The sequence below is a fragment of the Phacochoerus africanus genome, chromosome 2, assembly GCF_016906955.1.
Source record: "Phacochoerus africanus isolate WHEZ1 chromosome 2, ROS_Pafr_v1, whole genome shotgun sequence".
Lineage (NCBI taxonomy): Eukaryota > Metazoa > Chordata > Mammalia > Artiodactyla > Suidae > Phacochoerus > Phacochoerus africanus.
The window spans coordinates 134,607,827-134,624,207 of NC_062545.1; the positions used below are offsets into that span (position 1 = coordinate 134,607,827).

Sequence of the window (16,381 nt, forward strand, 5' to 3'; positions counted from 1 at the left end):
TTGCTTCCATTACCCAATGTTCATGAAGTTTCTCTGGAGAAATTTCTTTTGGGTCTGGGTATCAAGAAGAGTTGATTTCGAGCAATCTTTTTTTTTTTTTTTTTGTCTGCCTGTGATAGGAATTGAATTTTAGAAAAAGCCTCCCTTTTGATCATGACTGCTGGAAATCCAGGAGACAAAGTTTGGTCCCATTTATAGCAAGTGTATTGGATGCTATGGGTTGCAATAAACACATACACACACGCTTTCATTTCTGCTCCATTTTATGTGTTTTAATTTTCACTTTTCATTTTATACACTTTTTGTGAGTTACACACCTTTGTAAGCTATCTTGAATTCTTTTTTTTTCAAGGATAAGTTGGCATATACATATGAGGGAATATATAAAAGGAACTTAATACTGTGGCTAGAGTTACTGCATGTTACAGTGATAATGGGTATGTTACTAGGACAGTTTGCAATGGTTACAGGGAGTCAGATCTTGGTTCTCTCTGCTGTTTACTAGTTGCAGATGAGAAGCATATTATTCTCTGAACCTTAATATTTTTTCCATCTTTAAAAGAGTTACCTCTTGGTATTTAGGAGAGGTGGCTTAAATGAGGTTATGTACAGAAAGCATTTAACACAAGGCACTCAATCAACATTAGCTATGTTGTTATCACTATCTTTGGGGCAATTAGGAGTACGTCGCCATTCCTGGCCAGAAAGGCTGTCAGAAAAGTCTCCCCACCCATCCTCAGCCCTGTCCTCTTCTCCCCACATCTCCCACATCCACAAAGGCCAGGCAACTGTGTCTTGCCTGATAGGCATCACACCCAGAGTGCACCTCCACACTCGCTGCTCCCTCAGGGTACCGAGCACGGATCTCCAGTCAGTCTTGCAAGTTGCTACCAAGAAGCCACCCAAAGGCACAGGCTAAGGCGGACCCACACCTGTGTATTCGTTCCTTATCCCACCCCCTCCTCTGAGCTCTGATATATACAAGAAAGGCCTGAGAGGGGACAAGGGGTCTTCGGGAGTCAGTACTGAAATGTGGGAAGGTGGGGTTACCCCAAGAACTGGCCGCGAAGTCGGTTTCCTCCAGCCCCTACCCCGTCTCTGGTCGCGGATTGAGGGTTGGGATCCAGGGCACCAGGGGCTCCCCGTCCCTCCAACTCCTCTTCGAACTTCAGCCTTGGGCGGGCAGAGGTGGCCTGCAGGGGCGAAAGGCGAGATCGGAAAGAGAGGCAGGCTCTGGGGACTAGCGAGTAATGGGGGCAGGTTTCAGGGAAGAGCAGAAGAGCGCCACACATTTCCTCCGGCGATAACATCAGCGCTGTCAGGTGGTTTGTGCCTGCGAATGTGCACGCGCTCGAGGAGGAGGGCGAGGGGGCGCGCTCACACAAAGTTTGTACTTGCCGGTGCGCAGCCGTCGGGCTCCACCGGCTCAGAGAGCAGAGAGCGGAGGGTGGGCGGCCCTGTACTGAAGGGCTCGGCAGGCTGCGGTGGCGGCGTTGGAGATGCGCCGCTCCCTGCCGAGCCTGTCCCGCCGCGCTAGGTGAGGCGGCTCCGGGAGCGCGGCCGCGGCCATGGGCACCCTGGGCAAGACGAGAGAGGCTCCGCGGTGAGTAGGGGCGCCCGTTTCCTTTCGGGGGGGGGCACGGCGCCCGCGGCCCCGGGACTTCGCCGAGACGGGAAGCGGGGTGACCGGTCCTGACCTCCTCCTATGGAAAATTGCTGGCCGGGGGTGAGGCCGGCCGGGGTCTCCGCCGAAGTCAGGGGAGACGGATGCGAGGGACAGATGCACCCGGCGCGCTTGGCGCATCTCGCCCGACTAGCGGGAGACGGAGCTGGTTTGTGCGGACGCACGGCCAGAGTTCGCCGGGCGAGCCCCGGAATCGTGCCGAGCGACCGGGTCCTCCAGCCCGGGGCGCGGGACCCCTGGGACTCCTCCTCACGGACTTTCTGCGCCCCCCGCACCTGCTGCCGCTTCGGCTCGGGCGGCGCCACCTGGCGGCCCGTCCGGCCCTGCGGATGTCCGGCCTGACTCAGGAGGCCAACTGCGTTTGCTGTGAGCGCGCAGGGGCCAGAGAGCCGCGATCCCCCACATCCAGTGATGCTAGACGTGTTTTAGGAGGATCTTGGGGGTGACAAAAGATGAAGGGAAAGTGACCGCGAGTGAAAAGGCAGGAGGGGCCAGGCACCTGAGATTGGCCCTGAAAGGGCCAGAACCAGGCAGCTGCCGACCATGACCTGGGCTCAGCATAGAGCCTGGGCAGGCTATGCTCATCCTGCCTCTGTACACGCGAGCTCTGTTGTGCCTGGCTGGGCCCAGTCGAGGCAGGAAGCGTTGCCCAGTTGAACCTTAATGAAGCTAAAAGTTTTTGGCACTTTATGTCCCCTGAAGGTGCTGCGCTGTGCCTTGCACCAAATCGAAAGGAGAGGCTGCAGCAAATTAAATTGCACCAGGTTAAGAGGAGGAGCTTCAGGAAATTAAATTGAGTCTGTTATCATGGGAGCTGGGAGAGGGCAGGCCTGGGGCCTGAAGAAATCCTTGCTACAAGCCATTAAAAACCATCTTCCACTGCAAAGAAAGTTGTGGAAGTTTCTGTTCGTTCTCTGTGTTCATTTCACCTCTTACTCTTCTAGGCTGGATTTCATTAAAAGTTTAACCCGAAATTGTGACCTCTGTGGAGGTACCTGTGCCTGAAGAGGATTTCACCCTAACCAGTCAGACTTTTGACAATCTCCTGCAGCAAATTGGCTGGCGCCTTAGCCAGTTTTAGCCTCGGGAAATACCTTCAAGTTAATTTTTTTCCTCTTGGGCGTTTTTCTTTTTTTTTTAACACACAAGGGAACTGGTGAGCAAACATTTGCTTTCTACCCTTTAAAAATACATCTGCCGTTTGCTGACTTAGAGGCTATTCCTTCTATGGATTGATATAACACCCTTAGACCTGCCTAAAATAGCATTTTCTAAATCCTTATCTATAGCCATTTCGTCAGAAAAGACAGAACGAATTGAAGGTTTGTCAGGAGACTGCAGAGCAAAATTGCTGTTTCCTAGTTTAAGGTGCACTTAACCCCCCATCTTCCTGATCTCTCGGGATGCTTTCTGGACTTTAGTAGTTTCTCTTCTCCCTGGTTTCTCCTGTCTAATCCTCCAAGTCTCTACCGTCTCCATACTCCCCGGACCACATCTCTCACCTTCCCTTGTCCCGCCCCTAAATGCTCCTGTCAAGTTCTTTACTTATGCTTGAATTTTACCAGTCCCTCCTAGTTCTGGTAAAAGCATCCACCTCGAGACTCACCTCCTGAACCAAAGTGGTTTCTGCTATGGGTGGCACTGGGAAACATTACTGGGATTCCAGCCAGGGCAGTTTTTGGAGTCTTCTGTGGTTGATGCAACCAGTTGAGGGGGAAAATGGAATTTTCCCTGGGTTGGCCAGTTGAGAGACAGAGGAGGATGCCCACCTCCCAGCCCCACTCCAGTTGAAGTGGCCTCTTCTCCAGGGGCTATGGAGAAGTAAAGTGGAAGGCCTAAAACAAAGCGAGCCTTCTAACCAGAAGGGAGCCTGGGGCTGGGGAGCGTGGCATGGGCACAGGAGGCCTGGCTCCTACCTGGGTTCTGCACTGGTGCCTAGCCACATTGCTTTTCTAAGCCCAGACCTTCACACGCATGGATGAAGGGCTTGGAGAATGACCATCCAGCTCCAGGGTCTGAGGACTTTGGGGGACCTGTAAAAAAAGCAAGGACCGAGATTCAGCCTTTCTCTTGTCGGCTATGCTTTTGGAGGATTTTACTTTTGTCTTAAGTGGAATTGACCTTTTCAGCTTCTCTTGCTAATTCTGATGTCGTGAAAGGTACGCAGTTCCAGGCACAGTAAATATTTACTAAACAAAACCAAAGAGGTCAAATCCAAATATGAATTGTACATCCTTGGCTGTGTTATTTTAGTCTCTTTCAGACTCAGCTTCGACATCATAAAGTGGAGATATCTTTCTGGGCTGTAAGCTTTAAAGACCATGTAGATCTGCAGCCATACCTATGATAGTGAATGCAAATGGATGAGTCTGAATTCAATTCAGGGTGGCCATTATTATTTCCTTTCATTTTCAGATGCTGATCAGATCGGGGCACTATCACAGGGCTGGCTGAAAATCAGTACTGGCCAGAAACTCGATCAAGTCCTATAACAGCAACTTGATCTTTCAGAAAACACCCCCTGGGGCTACGTGGTCCCAATAGCCACGTTCTGATTGGATTTCACTGAACCCATCCTAGGTTGGAAGAGACAGCAGAAGCCACTGCCTGACCAGCTACTTCGAAGGGGAACTCGAAGGGCAAAGTGTTCCCTCCATGAGTCTGGCCGTGTTCTAAGTGTTCCCACTGTCTTGTAACAGGGTGGTTTCCCAAAATCCATGTGTGTTCCAGCATTTTATTTTTGATTTGAGTACTTCTTCGGCCCCTTCTGGATGAGATTACATCTTGTCGAGAAGCTTTCCCTCAACCCTCCACCTGGAACGAGTTCTCCACACTTCTTACCCTTGACACTCGCAGGACAGTTATTTAAGATTTATAGTTATCTCTTCACGGCCTGGTTCTGATTCTCCAACTAGAGTTTTGTATTAAAGGACTTCCAGATTACCTTCATACTACAACAATAACATAAAATGAGTATATTTTATATGCTCAGGAATATACATCATTTAATATATAATGAGCATGTTTTTCAGTTTGCGGAATACCTTTTCAGACTATCTTACTGGTTCTCTCTGATCCATCACAATGTCTTGATAATGGAATTAAATGATGCCATCATATGTTTACCACATAGGTAGTGATTGACGTTATGATCTGCAGTATGTTTCTTTTTGTCTCCTCTTTGCTAGTAAACATGAAAGAACCAAAGTAAGGAGCGGAGAACATGCTCAAAGAAGTTATAAGCAACAATGCCTATCACTAGTAAATCTTAGGAGATGATAGATATGTCTCTCTGTGTGTGTATATGTTTGTTTTTTAATGGAAGGAAAATTAAATGCTAAATTAACTAATAATCATGTTGCCAAACAACTTGACTTGTACTAATGAGATCATGACCAAAAATAAAATGAAGTGAAAGTGGACAAGGGTGACCAACTGGACTCCTAAGCCGTTTCCAGATTCAGACTCATCCATTTGCATTCACTTCTGTGATAAAGCCCACTCGTGGGCTATGCTTACTTTTTCAATCAGTAAGGACCCAAGGGAAGACTTGATAGCATGATGCTTAAGGATAGAAATGACTCAGAATGATTACCTGTATTATTAACAATGAAAAACGGACTCTTAGAGCCAATCAAGATTTGTGAAAAACACAGGGAGAGCTTGAAATCTACATGTTACTGCCATAACCCTTACCCCCTGCACTCAGGCCCTCAGTTTTTTGACTTGTCCCCTCAAATCCTTAAAGATGTATCTGTGGCCACCTGACTTTCTATGGTAGCTCTGGTGTTGCTCAAGATGAATGAGTCTAGCTGAAGATGAGAGCAACTTAATTCTTAAGACCCAAGTCAGTCTCAGGGCTAAAATAAAAAAAATTCTTGATGGGAATTAAAAACTGCCAAGCTAGTTTAGTCTTGCGTCTGCCTCTCCTCTTCAGGAACTGGAGAAAGCAGGCCGAAGCAATCCTAGTCCCAAGCTAAAATCTGTTTGCAACCCTAAAACCAACCTTGCTACTGGCAAGATGTCTCTTTAACAACCAGCCAGTCAGTTTGGTGCATTTGCCAAGTGGGAGGGGTATGTCTTTTATCAAACTAACTCCCAAGATTAATTGTCTTATCTCTTCTTCTTTTCTCTCCAATCTGCCTGCAGAGCTTTGGAGCTACCAGTGCGGTCCTTCCCTGGCTGCTCTGCTCTCACTCCCCACCTCCTCTCTTTCCCCAGGAAACCTTCTCATGGCGGCAGAGCTGCCCCTAAAACAAGACTAGAGGCAAAGCCAGCCAGCAGCCCCTGCCCCTCCCATCCCAGCCTGGCCCAGATCACCCAGTTCCGAATGATGGTGTCTCTGGGACATCTAGCCAAAGGAGCCAGCCTGGACGATCTCATCGACAGCTGTGTTCAGTCTTTCGGTGAGTTGGCGAACTGCCCACATGCATAAAAATTGCTCTCTTACTTTGTTCTTCCTTAAAAAGTGCTTTATGGAATAGCAACCTAGATTGCATTTGGGGTTTAAAAATAGCTTTCGAGCCTTTGAAATGTTGGAGACAGCGTGCAGTGCCCATGGCACATGACTGTGTGGGTGTAATAGGTCGTGATGAGAGGTGCGATTTAAAGCGAGAAAAGTTACTGAGGAGCATTCGTGTTTCCATTTTTCTTAGGATGGAGGTTTTATCTCGTGATGAAAAGTATATACTAAAATGCACTGGTGCATCTATCTGGTGCTTTTCTGTCCTGGTGTTCTCAGGGCACACAGAGGCGAGGTTACATGAGCAAATGCTGTTATCACAGCAGTTGGAAAGCTTTGGGATCATTCAGACAATCCGGTCTTAATAATTCCCCTCCACGATCTGGAGGGCAGTTGTGCTGGAATAGGAAAGGACCGGCCAAAGCCGGAATGGCTGTGCCTGGGAGATACTGGTAAATAAGCGATGTGATCAAGGATTGAGGAAATTGGCAGGGAGTGATGTAGATGCTGCATCTGTCATCACTCATCCTCACCAAGAAGGCTAAGCAACTTAGTGCAGCTGACAGGCAGTTATCTGCAAGGATGCCCTATTCTTTGGTGAATTTTCTAAGCACTTTCTTTTGATTGTTATTTGTGAAATGGTAATTGAAGAGTATTAAACATGTTACCCTCCCAAAAAAAGGGATGATGGAAAATTCAGAGTTCCAGCATCACCAGTCCTCCTCTGTGCCCCCTTTTGAACCCTTCCGCCTCCCACCATAGAGCAGATGAGCATGGAGCTCATCTCAGAAGCGCCAGCCCACCCCAGCCCTGGGGGGTGGGGTGGAGGGATCAGATCCCAGGTGGTACAGCACATAGAGCTATTAGAACTCAGCACTGGGATTATTCATTGGGTGAACCTGGGTAGTTCTCACTCAGAACTTGTAGAATTGGGAAAGAACTGACTTTAGGGGGATTCTCATTTAGTACAGTTTCACAACACACTGAAGAGTAGTTTCAATGATTCCAACATTGGTTTAAAGCAGCGGTTCTCAACAGCTTGTGCAGAATCATGTAGAGATTTTTGGTAACACAGATTGCTGCCCCCCAAAACTGGCTGCTCCACCAGGTCTGGGGTGGGCCCCCCAAATTTCTATTTCCACCAAGTTCTTAGGTGATGCTGCTGCAGCTGATCCAAGAACCCCCACTTTGAGAATCACCACTTTATTGTTTGTTACAGACTTGAACTTGGAAGAGGGAGCATTTTTTTTTTTTACTTATTTAGCATTAAATTTTAACTGAATTTCTATTTATTTACACTTACATCTTTCAGTTAAGGATGAATTTGGGAACAGAATGAATGGTTTTCTATTTCAAAATAATCTCTTTGCAAAATATCCACACAAGGAGGCCAGTGGGAATGAGTGGAAGCATGGCAGTGATGAGCCATGATGTATCAGGTACTTGACTTTCACCTGGTTCCCAACTTGATAAGCTCTAAAGTTTCTTACACAGTTGTGGTAATCTTATTTACTGGCCTTTAGCAAGGCACTGTGAGTGTTTCATGAATAAAGCGTATTTATAATTTCACTGTTGAAGAAATGGGGCCCAACAATGTCTATCATGCTGTCTTTCTTCGTCCCAGGACAGTCATGCTACTGCCTGAGTTCAGGGCTGTTGTCCTAACCTTCAAATCATCATGACATCAACCTAAAAAACACCCAACCTATTCTGAAGTCCTCTTGCAAAAGAACCAAGCCTGATCCACTCCCCTCAATGCAGCCCCCAAGGGCTAGAGATACTTTGTTTCCTGGGTTATGTTGAACTGAAAGTACCTTAAAATCCCAAAGCTATGAAAATCCCATTGAGTCTAAGTCTTTTATCCATTGTCACCAAGCATCAATAGCCCCTATTTGCATCTGACATTGGGCTGGGCATTGCATAAGGAGCATTACAACAACCAAACCGTTCCATTATTCAATCTGAGAATACCTGAGAAACGCATTGTTGCGGGGTGGGGGGATGTACAAAAGACAGGGCAATGCTAAACTCAGGTGTGTGGGAAAACTACATTCATTAAACTAGGCAGACAAGGATTAGGGAGAACAGCCATTGTGTGTCCAAACTCCCTTTGGGCCGTGGGAATGCTGCGGGAAGGCAGGAAGCTGAGATCTCAAGGCTTTGTCCTTGATGTACTGCAGAGTTTCCTGCCACAGAATTTACATGAAAGAGGCAAAAAGAAAAAGGCACCCCAGGTCTGGAGGGAATGGGAGACAGCACTTTCTTCGTCGTTGGTGACTTTGATTCTGGTGATCAGTTGAGGTATCTCGTGGGGGAGGGGTGTGGAGCTATACTGTGACAAGCAACCATTCCCGCAAAGTACTGCTTGTGCTTCTGTAGGTCTCAGAGGTGGTTGGAGAATAGCACCCAGCGAGGCGCTAGTTCTCTTGAAACCTCCCTTACTGGTTATTTTCTCAGGTTAGTATGGAAGAGTCTTGCTTTAGAATAAAGCAGTCTCGATTAGCATTGTGTTCATGAGTTTAGAATCCTTCTCATTTGAATACCTATGAAAAAAAGAGGAAAATAGCACTACGGAAGTGTGGGGAAAGTTTTTTGGGGGTTATCTTCCCCTTCAGACTCGAGTTTCAGCAGCTCCTCCAACAAACTTGAAAAGGGGGGGAGAAAAAAACCTCTTTTGAACATAAGCGTTGACTAATTAGTTAATTTGCTTTTTGCTGCTTTCTCAACCTCACCTTAGTGCTGATGCTTTGAGATTTGAAGTGGCCACAGCTGTGCTGTCCAGTATGGTAGCCATTACCGACAGATAGCCCTTTACATAGAGATTTCAATTAATTACAATTAAGTCAAATGCAAAATCTAGTTCCTGAGCCTCACCAGCCAAGTTTCAAGTGCCCGACTGCCCCGAGTGGTACCTGCTGCTGGACAGAGTGAATAGAAAAGATTCCCTTCCTCGCAGAAATTCTGTCGAATAGTGGTGGACTATCTGTCGGGTAGATGGTTGACCCAAAGGGGAAAAGCAGTGTGAGGTTAGCATTTTTCTAGCAGCTCAGGCTGCTACTCTGAATACTCTCTAAGGCATCCTGGGCATTTGGCATTCTTTCCTGATGGCTCTCCCTTTAGTATCATTAACCATTAATTACCACCCTGTTCACAGAGGAAGGACTTATTACCATGCTTTTAGAATGGGTGACCAGCAGGCACAAATTAAGAGTACTCTTAAAGGCCTCTAGCAAGCCTCCAGTGTCACATGTAAGGTTCCAGATCTGTGATTAGAAACTCAGAGCCTTGAGTCATAGTTCATTGCTATAACCAAGAAACTACCCACTCCTACCTTCTGTTTTAATCAGGGGTCATGCTTTACATTCTCACCGCATTATTGCTGGTTAATCCACTCTTCCATGGAGCATAATGAAGCAAATCCTCACAACCTGGTATGTTTGTATTTGTGTCAAATGCATGTGAATCACACCATCTATCTCAGAGGTAGGAAAGACCTGTGAGCTCACCCGAGCTTTTTATGTTTTTACTTTGTAAGAGGGCTGCCAGCTTTGAGGGCCAAACAGCAGGCTTCAGAGGGCCAAATTCTGCCTCCTGAATGCAAGACAACTTCTGAGAGCATCAGAAAGAAAACTGCAAACAGGCGGCAGAAAGGGGACCCTCAGCATGGAGGCCTCCTGCTCCCAGGTGGACCAGGTGGAGTGTGTGGGAAGAAACTCAGCCTAAGACTCTTTGTCTTACCTGTCATTGAGAACAGAAACACAGCTTAGCTAGTGTCTTATGTATGGAGTATTGTTAATTTTTTCTTGGAGGGCTATTTGTATTTATTTCCTTTTATTTACTTATTTGGGCTGCAACCAGCAGCAAATGGAAGTTCCTAGGCTAGGGGTCAAATTTGAGCTGTAGCTGGCAGCCTACACCACAGCAATGGCAGATCCGATTCGCGTCTTCGACCTATACCACAGCTCATGGCAACACCAGATCCTTAACCCATTGAGTGAGGCCAGTGATCAAACCCACATCCTCATGGATACGAGTTGGGTTCATAATTGGCTGAGCCATAGAGGAACTCCTGATTTCCTTTTAAACTCAAAAAACTCTGAAATAGACAAGTCAGGTAGTACTGTCTCCAGGGGCAAAGGGGAAAATAAATGGAGCCTCTGAGAATTAAAACAACTTGCCTCATACCCCACAATCTAAAGAGAAAACTCCCTTCTTCCTCTGCCCCCAGAAGCTTCTTGGAACCTAGGCTGGGCCATGCTTGGGTTCCTCTCCTAGCACAGGCCTCCCTTCACAGAACAGGCCTGCACTGTGCCTACATTCTGCAGCCCTGGCGTCCCCTAGAGTAGAGATTAAACTCCAATGTAGGAAACATTTACTGGACCCCAGCTACATGCCAGGTATCTGCCTGAAATTCCCTTTCAAACAAACTATGAATTAATTAAAATCAGTGTGTGCATTGTCTCTCCCCAACTAGAAAAACCTCAAGAGCAACAGGTATATCTCCTGCACCATGCAGCAGTTTGACGTTAAACGCATTGTCTAGACTGCAGTTTCTTAAGGGTAAAACACTACATGTGTTTTTAAAGTTGGGTCCAAAGAAGGCAAACACACACTTGTTGGGACTCTAGTTCCCTCTATGGCAAAGGGAAGGCTCATGGTTCCTCACCACTGTGCAGCTTAGAAAATGTGCACCCAATCCAAGTGCCCAGAGGCAACAAGCACATGAGGACAGAAGCCAAGGGCCATGATGTTGAAGGGTGCTCAGACCCAAGAACCAGCATCTCCAAGGAAGAAAGTAGAGTGTAGGGTCAGGAAGGCTGACCTTCATGACATAGACCACAGCTGTCCCAGGAGCCTGCACAGTGGGATCCCAAGTCTCTGGGAATCACAGTTACTGGGTTTCTTTCCTCTTCTTCTTTTTCTTTCTTTCTTTCTTCTTTTTCTTTCTTCTTCTTCTCTTTCTTTCTTTCTTCATCTTTGACTTCTTCGTTGTTGTCTTCATCTTCGTCTTTTAGGGTCACACCCATGGCCTATGGAAGTTCTCAGGCTAGGCTGCCAGCCTACACCACAGCCCAGCAATGCCCGATCCAAGCCACATCTTCAACCTACAGCACAGCTCACAGCAACAATGGATCCTTAACCCACTGAGCGAGGCAGGGATTGAAACCTTGTCCTCACAGAAACTAGTCAGGTTCATTACTGCTGAACCGCAATGGGAACTCCATCCAGGTTTCACATGTAAAGGATGGTCCTTGGAGCACCCTGTTCTGAGGCTCCTGGGCATCAAAGCAGCTCCCAGGCAGGACTATTCTTAGGTCTCTGGAATGAATTCGTATTCTCTGTTTGGGATGCTATGTATGCCAAGGAGCCTTGGCTACATTTTCAACAGGCTGGCCCTCTCCTGGGTGTGAGATACAGTGACTGTCAGGCCTGAGGAGGGAGAAGGGGAAACCCCTCCACTCACATCTCATCTGTGCTTTGCTGTGTGGTGGTGTTTACAGCAGACCTCCCTCTGTAATAGCAGGACAATGTCTGTGCATAAGGTTATCAATGTTCAGGAATGCCGAGCATCTCAGCTCAGTGACACCATCCAGAGAGAAAGAGAGACAGAGACAGACAGATAGCAGACTGATGGTGGCCAGAGCCTAGGTGCAGGCTCACTAGGGTACACTAATTACCAATTACCTGAATTGGTCCTGTTGATCTTCACAACAACCCTGTGAGGTGGATATTATTTTGCTCTTTTAATTTGCAGGGACCTGAAGCTCAGGGACATTAAATAACCTGTGGGAAGTGGCCCAGCTCCTTAGTGGGAGAGCTGCTGAGATCTGAACTCTGCTCTCCAAGGCACATGTTCTCTCCACTCTCCTGGAAGTTCTCCAACTTTAGCATAAACAGTGATCACAGTGGGGTGTGTTCAACATTCAGATTCCTGAGGGTCAACTCCAGAGCTTTTCATTCAGCCTTCAGTCGCTGTGGTTCTGATGGAGGTGATTCCTGAGCACACTTGCTTCTTGTACATCCCAGAGTGTTTTCTCAGACTTTCTAGGAAAATATGGAATACTCAAAGAGCACAAATCCTCTGAAAAAGAAGAGAGCAGATCAGTTTTCACTGTGTGAACTAGACAGTCCTGATAAAGCCAAAGCATCTCTCAAGCCATCAGTCTAGATCTCATGAGAGAGAGGTTTGCCCCTGAACAGGTTTGCAACTCTGGGTGCACGTCTGTCAGATTTTCCTACATCTCTTTCCCTTCTCAACTGCAGGAACTCCCTTGAAAACTTCCTGCCTGTCAGTCCTTGGGCTACGGAAATAAACAAAGTGCACGTCTGTTATTACTATCATGTGGTTCCTTGCACTCAAAGGCAGCATTCCTAGTCTGCGCTTCCACCTTGAAGCCACACTCAGACCAGTTTACTGTGGTGCTGGAGGGTCTCGCCCCCTAGCTTGTGGCTGTTCCCCATGGGTCAGAGACCCAGAAGTAGTGGCCTAGCTGGGGGAACTAGAGATGTGACTCCTCTGAGTACTTCTTCAAAAGCGTTACCTTTCTAACCAACTTTTTAAGGCCCTGTGTTGACATGAAGGTTATTAAGTCCATGACAGCACCACATTAGGAAATAATGTGACAGCTAAAGCAGTGTGTTGAGTTGTTGGCTGGAACAGCAGTGATTGGCAGGGAGACCACAGGGGAGGGTCCTCTGAAGTGCAGGCCCAGCCCCTGATCAACTTCCTACTGGTCGGAGCTCCTGCTCCTTCTGCCTGGAGCTGTTCCATCTGCTGGACTTGGTGCCTTAGTCGGGAGGCAGTTTGGGCTACCAGCTACCTTGGGTTGTCCTAGACTGGTTGTGAGGAAGACAGCAGGGACAGAGCAAGACTGTAAGTAGGGCCAGCTTCACATGGCCTCTGCAGATGCACAAGGCCCCATATTCCATTGAACGCAGTCACAGACTTGAAAGTCTTACTCTGCAAGGGTAGGTTGTTAACAGCTTTAGGAATTTCACAAGCCCATTATTAGACACAGCCATCATTAAAAATTAAATTGTATAAACAGAATTATCTTAAAGATAAACTCTCAGCACTCATCATTTCCTAATATATTACCACATTCTCCTGTCATCCATCCTCCTGGAATCTTTTCTATTGTGTCTGTATGGTGCAAACGCTCTACAGTTTATATGCTGTCCATGTTCAGCATACACATGCTGTGTTATGGAGACGTGGGTGTTCCTGCCCAGCTCTGGGACTTGACATTGCCTGTGTTGGGAGTATTTACACCACAGAAATGGACAAACACTACTAATCAATGGTTCTTAACCTCCACCCCCAGAGAGGCCACTGTTAAACATGTACCAGCACTTTCCTCCAGCTGCAGAGGATGCTTCCACAGCAGAGTACCAAGGTGGGAAACTGCAAACTGGAAATTTTATTTTGCATTACCTATTTAGGAGAAAGTAATATTTGCCATTGTTTTGCTCCTCTCATCATAGTATCTTATAAAACAACTCTCCATGTGTTCTTCAAAGAAGAGGAACAATATACCTTAGAGATGAGGAAGTCAAGTATCGGTGAAGTTGAGAAATTTTCTTAGAGAAGTGACAGATCTGTGATCACAGGAGGGGAAAGGGGCTAGGGGGTGGGCAAAAGCGGTAAAGTGGGGTCAATCATTTGGTGATGGATGGTCCATAGACTTTGCGGTGATCACTGTGTAGTGTATACAAATGTCAAATTACAGTGTTGTTCACCTGCAGCTTATGTGACAGGTTTTGTTTTGTTTTGTTTTTTAAGGAGATGTGATGCTGAAACTTTAAAACTGAGAGATTCTCATTCTAAAGTTGAAGTTATCACTCAGTGGTTTTGGCTTTTTTTTTTTTTTTTTTAATTCACCTCCTCTAAAAATTCTCCATGATTAAACTTTCCCTTCTTTCTGACTAACCAAACCTCAATTTTGTGACTTCTGTTCTTCATGTATTATATACTGTCTCTGTTTCTGATTCCATCTGTTTGATCATTTGCCTTTATTTCCCACCTCAGGGTAACAGGTACTATTATACAGATATACCTATAACCAAGCTTTTGTTGAGTGTGTTTTCTTAAGTTTGTTTGCTAACTGTACCTCCAGTTTTATGAACTGTCTTTTCAAATTGTTTGCATATTTACCACTTGCTTCTTAATGACTTTTTCCTGAAAAATTTCCAAAAGCTTCTTATATTTTTTAAAAAAAACAAAAAACCCTGTTAACTCTTTGATTAGCATTTGCTACAGGCATTTTTTTTCTCTCATTTCCATTTTTTTTTTGATGGTTTTGGATTTTAATGAGTAGAAAATTTACATTTTAGTGTAGTTAAATTTGTTTATATTTCCTTTTATCTTTTCCTTTATTAATTCTCAACTTGACAAAAATCCCTATTCCAGAGATTTAGTGAATATTCCATTGTCATATAAGAAAAGTTTTATTAAGTCCACTGTATGATGTAATTTCATATTCCACTGTGCCTCTCACTTTCATCCTCCTGAAATGACTTCTGAGACTAAAAATGTCTGGGAGAAGGTGTGATGAGGTCTCAATCATGATACTGAATGTGAACGTGAAAGTCCTTCAGGAATTTGTGTATTTTTTTTATTTCCCCAATAAATTATTTTTTTCTACTGTACAGCATGATGACCCTGTTACACATACATGTATACATTATTTTTTCTCACATTATCATGCTCCATCATAAGTGACTAGACATAGTTCCTAGTGTTAAACAGCAGGATCTACTCAGCCATAAAAAAGAATGAAATAATGCCATTTGCAGCAACATGGATGGAACTAGAGACTCTCATGCTAACTGAAGTAAGTCAGAAAGAGAAAGACATATGATATCACTTATATCTGGAATCTAATATATGGCACAAATGAACCTTTCCACAGAATTTGTGTATTTTTAAAGAAAGTACTTTTGATTATTAAAAGAACCAATATCCTTAAGGTGGACACTTATAAGCGCAATCAAATTTAAATCCTTTTTTTCCTAAATTATTAATATAGACTGAATCTGTGTTGTTCTTAGGAGACTTTTTCATTATGGCAGAATGCATGTAACATAAAATTTATCATTTTTGTAGACTTAAAATTTTTTTTACTAGTATTTAAGTAGTTAGTATGAACAACAGTGTTGATACTAATGTATTTTATATACATATTCTCATTTAATTCCCACCATTTTATGTTCTTGTGTTTACAAAGACCTAACTGTAACTCAGCTCACATATTTACATTTTTTCCAGTTTTTTTTTTTTTGAGAAATAATGGCCATACATCACTAAGTTTAAGGTAGACAGCATGATGGTTTGATTGACATATGTTGTGAAATGATCACTCATAGGTTCTGCTAACATCATCTTCCTGTGTTTATATCTTACTCTAACTCAGCTCTTATGTTTACTTTTTAAATGTTAACAACTTTCAGCATTATTTATGTTCACTATAGAAAACTTAGAAAATACAGACTAACAAAAAGAAGAAAATTGCAATCATTCATCCTACCACCAAAAGCAAGATAAGTGCTGTCAACATGGCTGGGTATATCTTCCTAGATTCTCCTCCATGTGTATTTACGTGTATCACAACCATATAACTTTTTGTAGTAGATTCACTCTAATAAACTCTTTGCTTTCCCTAACTCACATTTTCAACAATTAGTATCTTAAAATCATTGTTAGTATTTCTAAAGAGGAGTGCTAGCACACAAAGTTGCTATTCCATCCTAAAATGGATTTTAAAAAACAATTCTGGCATGATCCTTTCACATATGGGACATGAAAGTGAAGGTTGCTTGGCAACTAAAATGATTCTAAGGAGGAATTAAAGACATTACAAGAAAAGAAGAATAGTTACTCATTCCTTTCCCATGCTAAATGCTAATTATGATAACCATGACTGCTTATAGTTATAATAAATGAAGGAAACAAAAAAAATGATTCCATTACCTTAAAAGTCTAGAGGTGCTTTTTTTTATGTGCAGGGAAATTCAGATGAGTTTTATTGAAGAGAGGCTTTACTTTCAGAAACAGTGGAAAAATCTTGTGTCTCTAGTAACTTTCTAAGAGACTCTAAAATAGCAACCAGGTAAGATACGTAGAAGAAACACAGAGATGCTGCAGTTTGGCGCCCCTATGACTCTTGTACAGAGTAGAAGAGATAATGGGCAGTGGTAGGAAGGAGGCTGTGTTGTCTTACTTTAGTTTTTTCCAG

General features: G+C 44.6%; 1 protein-coding gene across 5 annotated transcripts in view; it reads left to right on the forward strand.

Annotated features, from left to right (window-relative positions):
- Nucleotides 1–1,358: 1,358 nt before the first annotated feature.
- Nucleotides 1,359–16,381, forward strand: part of RASGRP1 (RAS guanyl releasing protein 1) — an 84,363-nt gene continuing 69,340 nt past the window's right edge. For 2 of the 5 annotated variants that reach the window (XM_047766753.1, XM_047766752.1), the window contains exons 1-2: nucleotides 1,361–1,603; nucleotides 5,906–6,090. In XM_047766753.1, the coding sequence (XP_047622709.1) occupies nucleotides 1,569–1,603; nucleotides 5,906–6,090 (220 nt within the window). In that variant the 5' untranslated portion in view covers nucleotides 1,361–1,568. Of the gene's footprint in view, nucleotides 1,604–2,628; nucleotides 2,841–5,905; nucleotides 6,091–16,381 lie in introns of all 5 variants that reach the window. The other 3 variants (XM_047766754.1, XM_047766760.1, XM_047766751.1) reach the window with 3 other exon arrangements.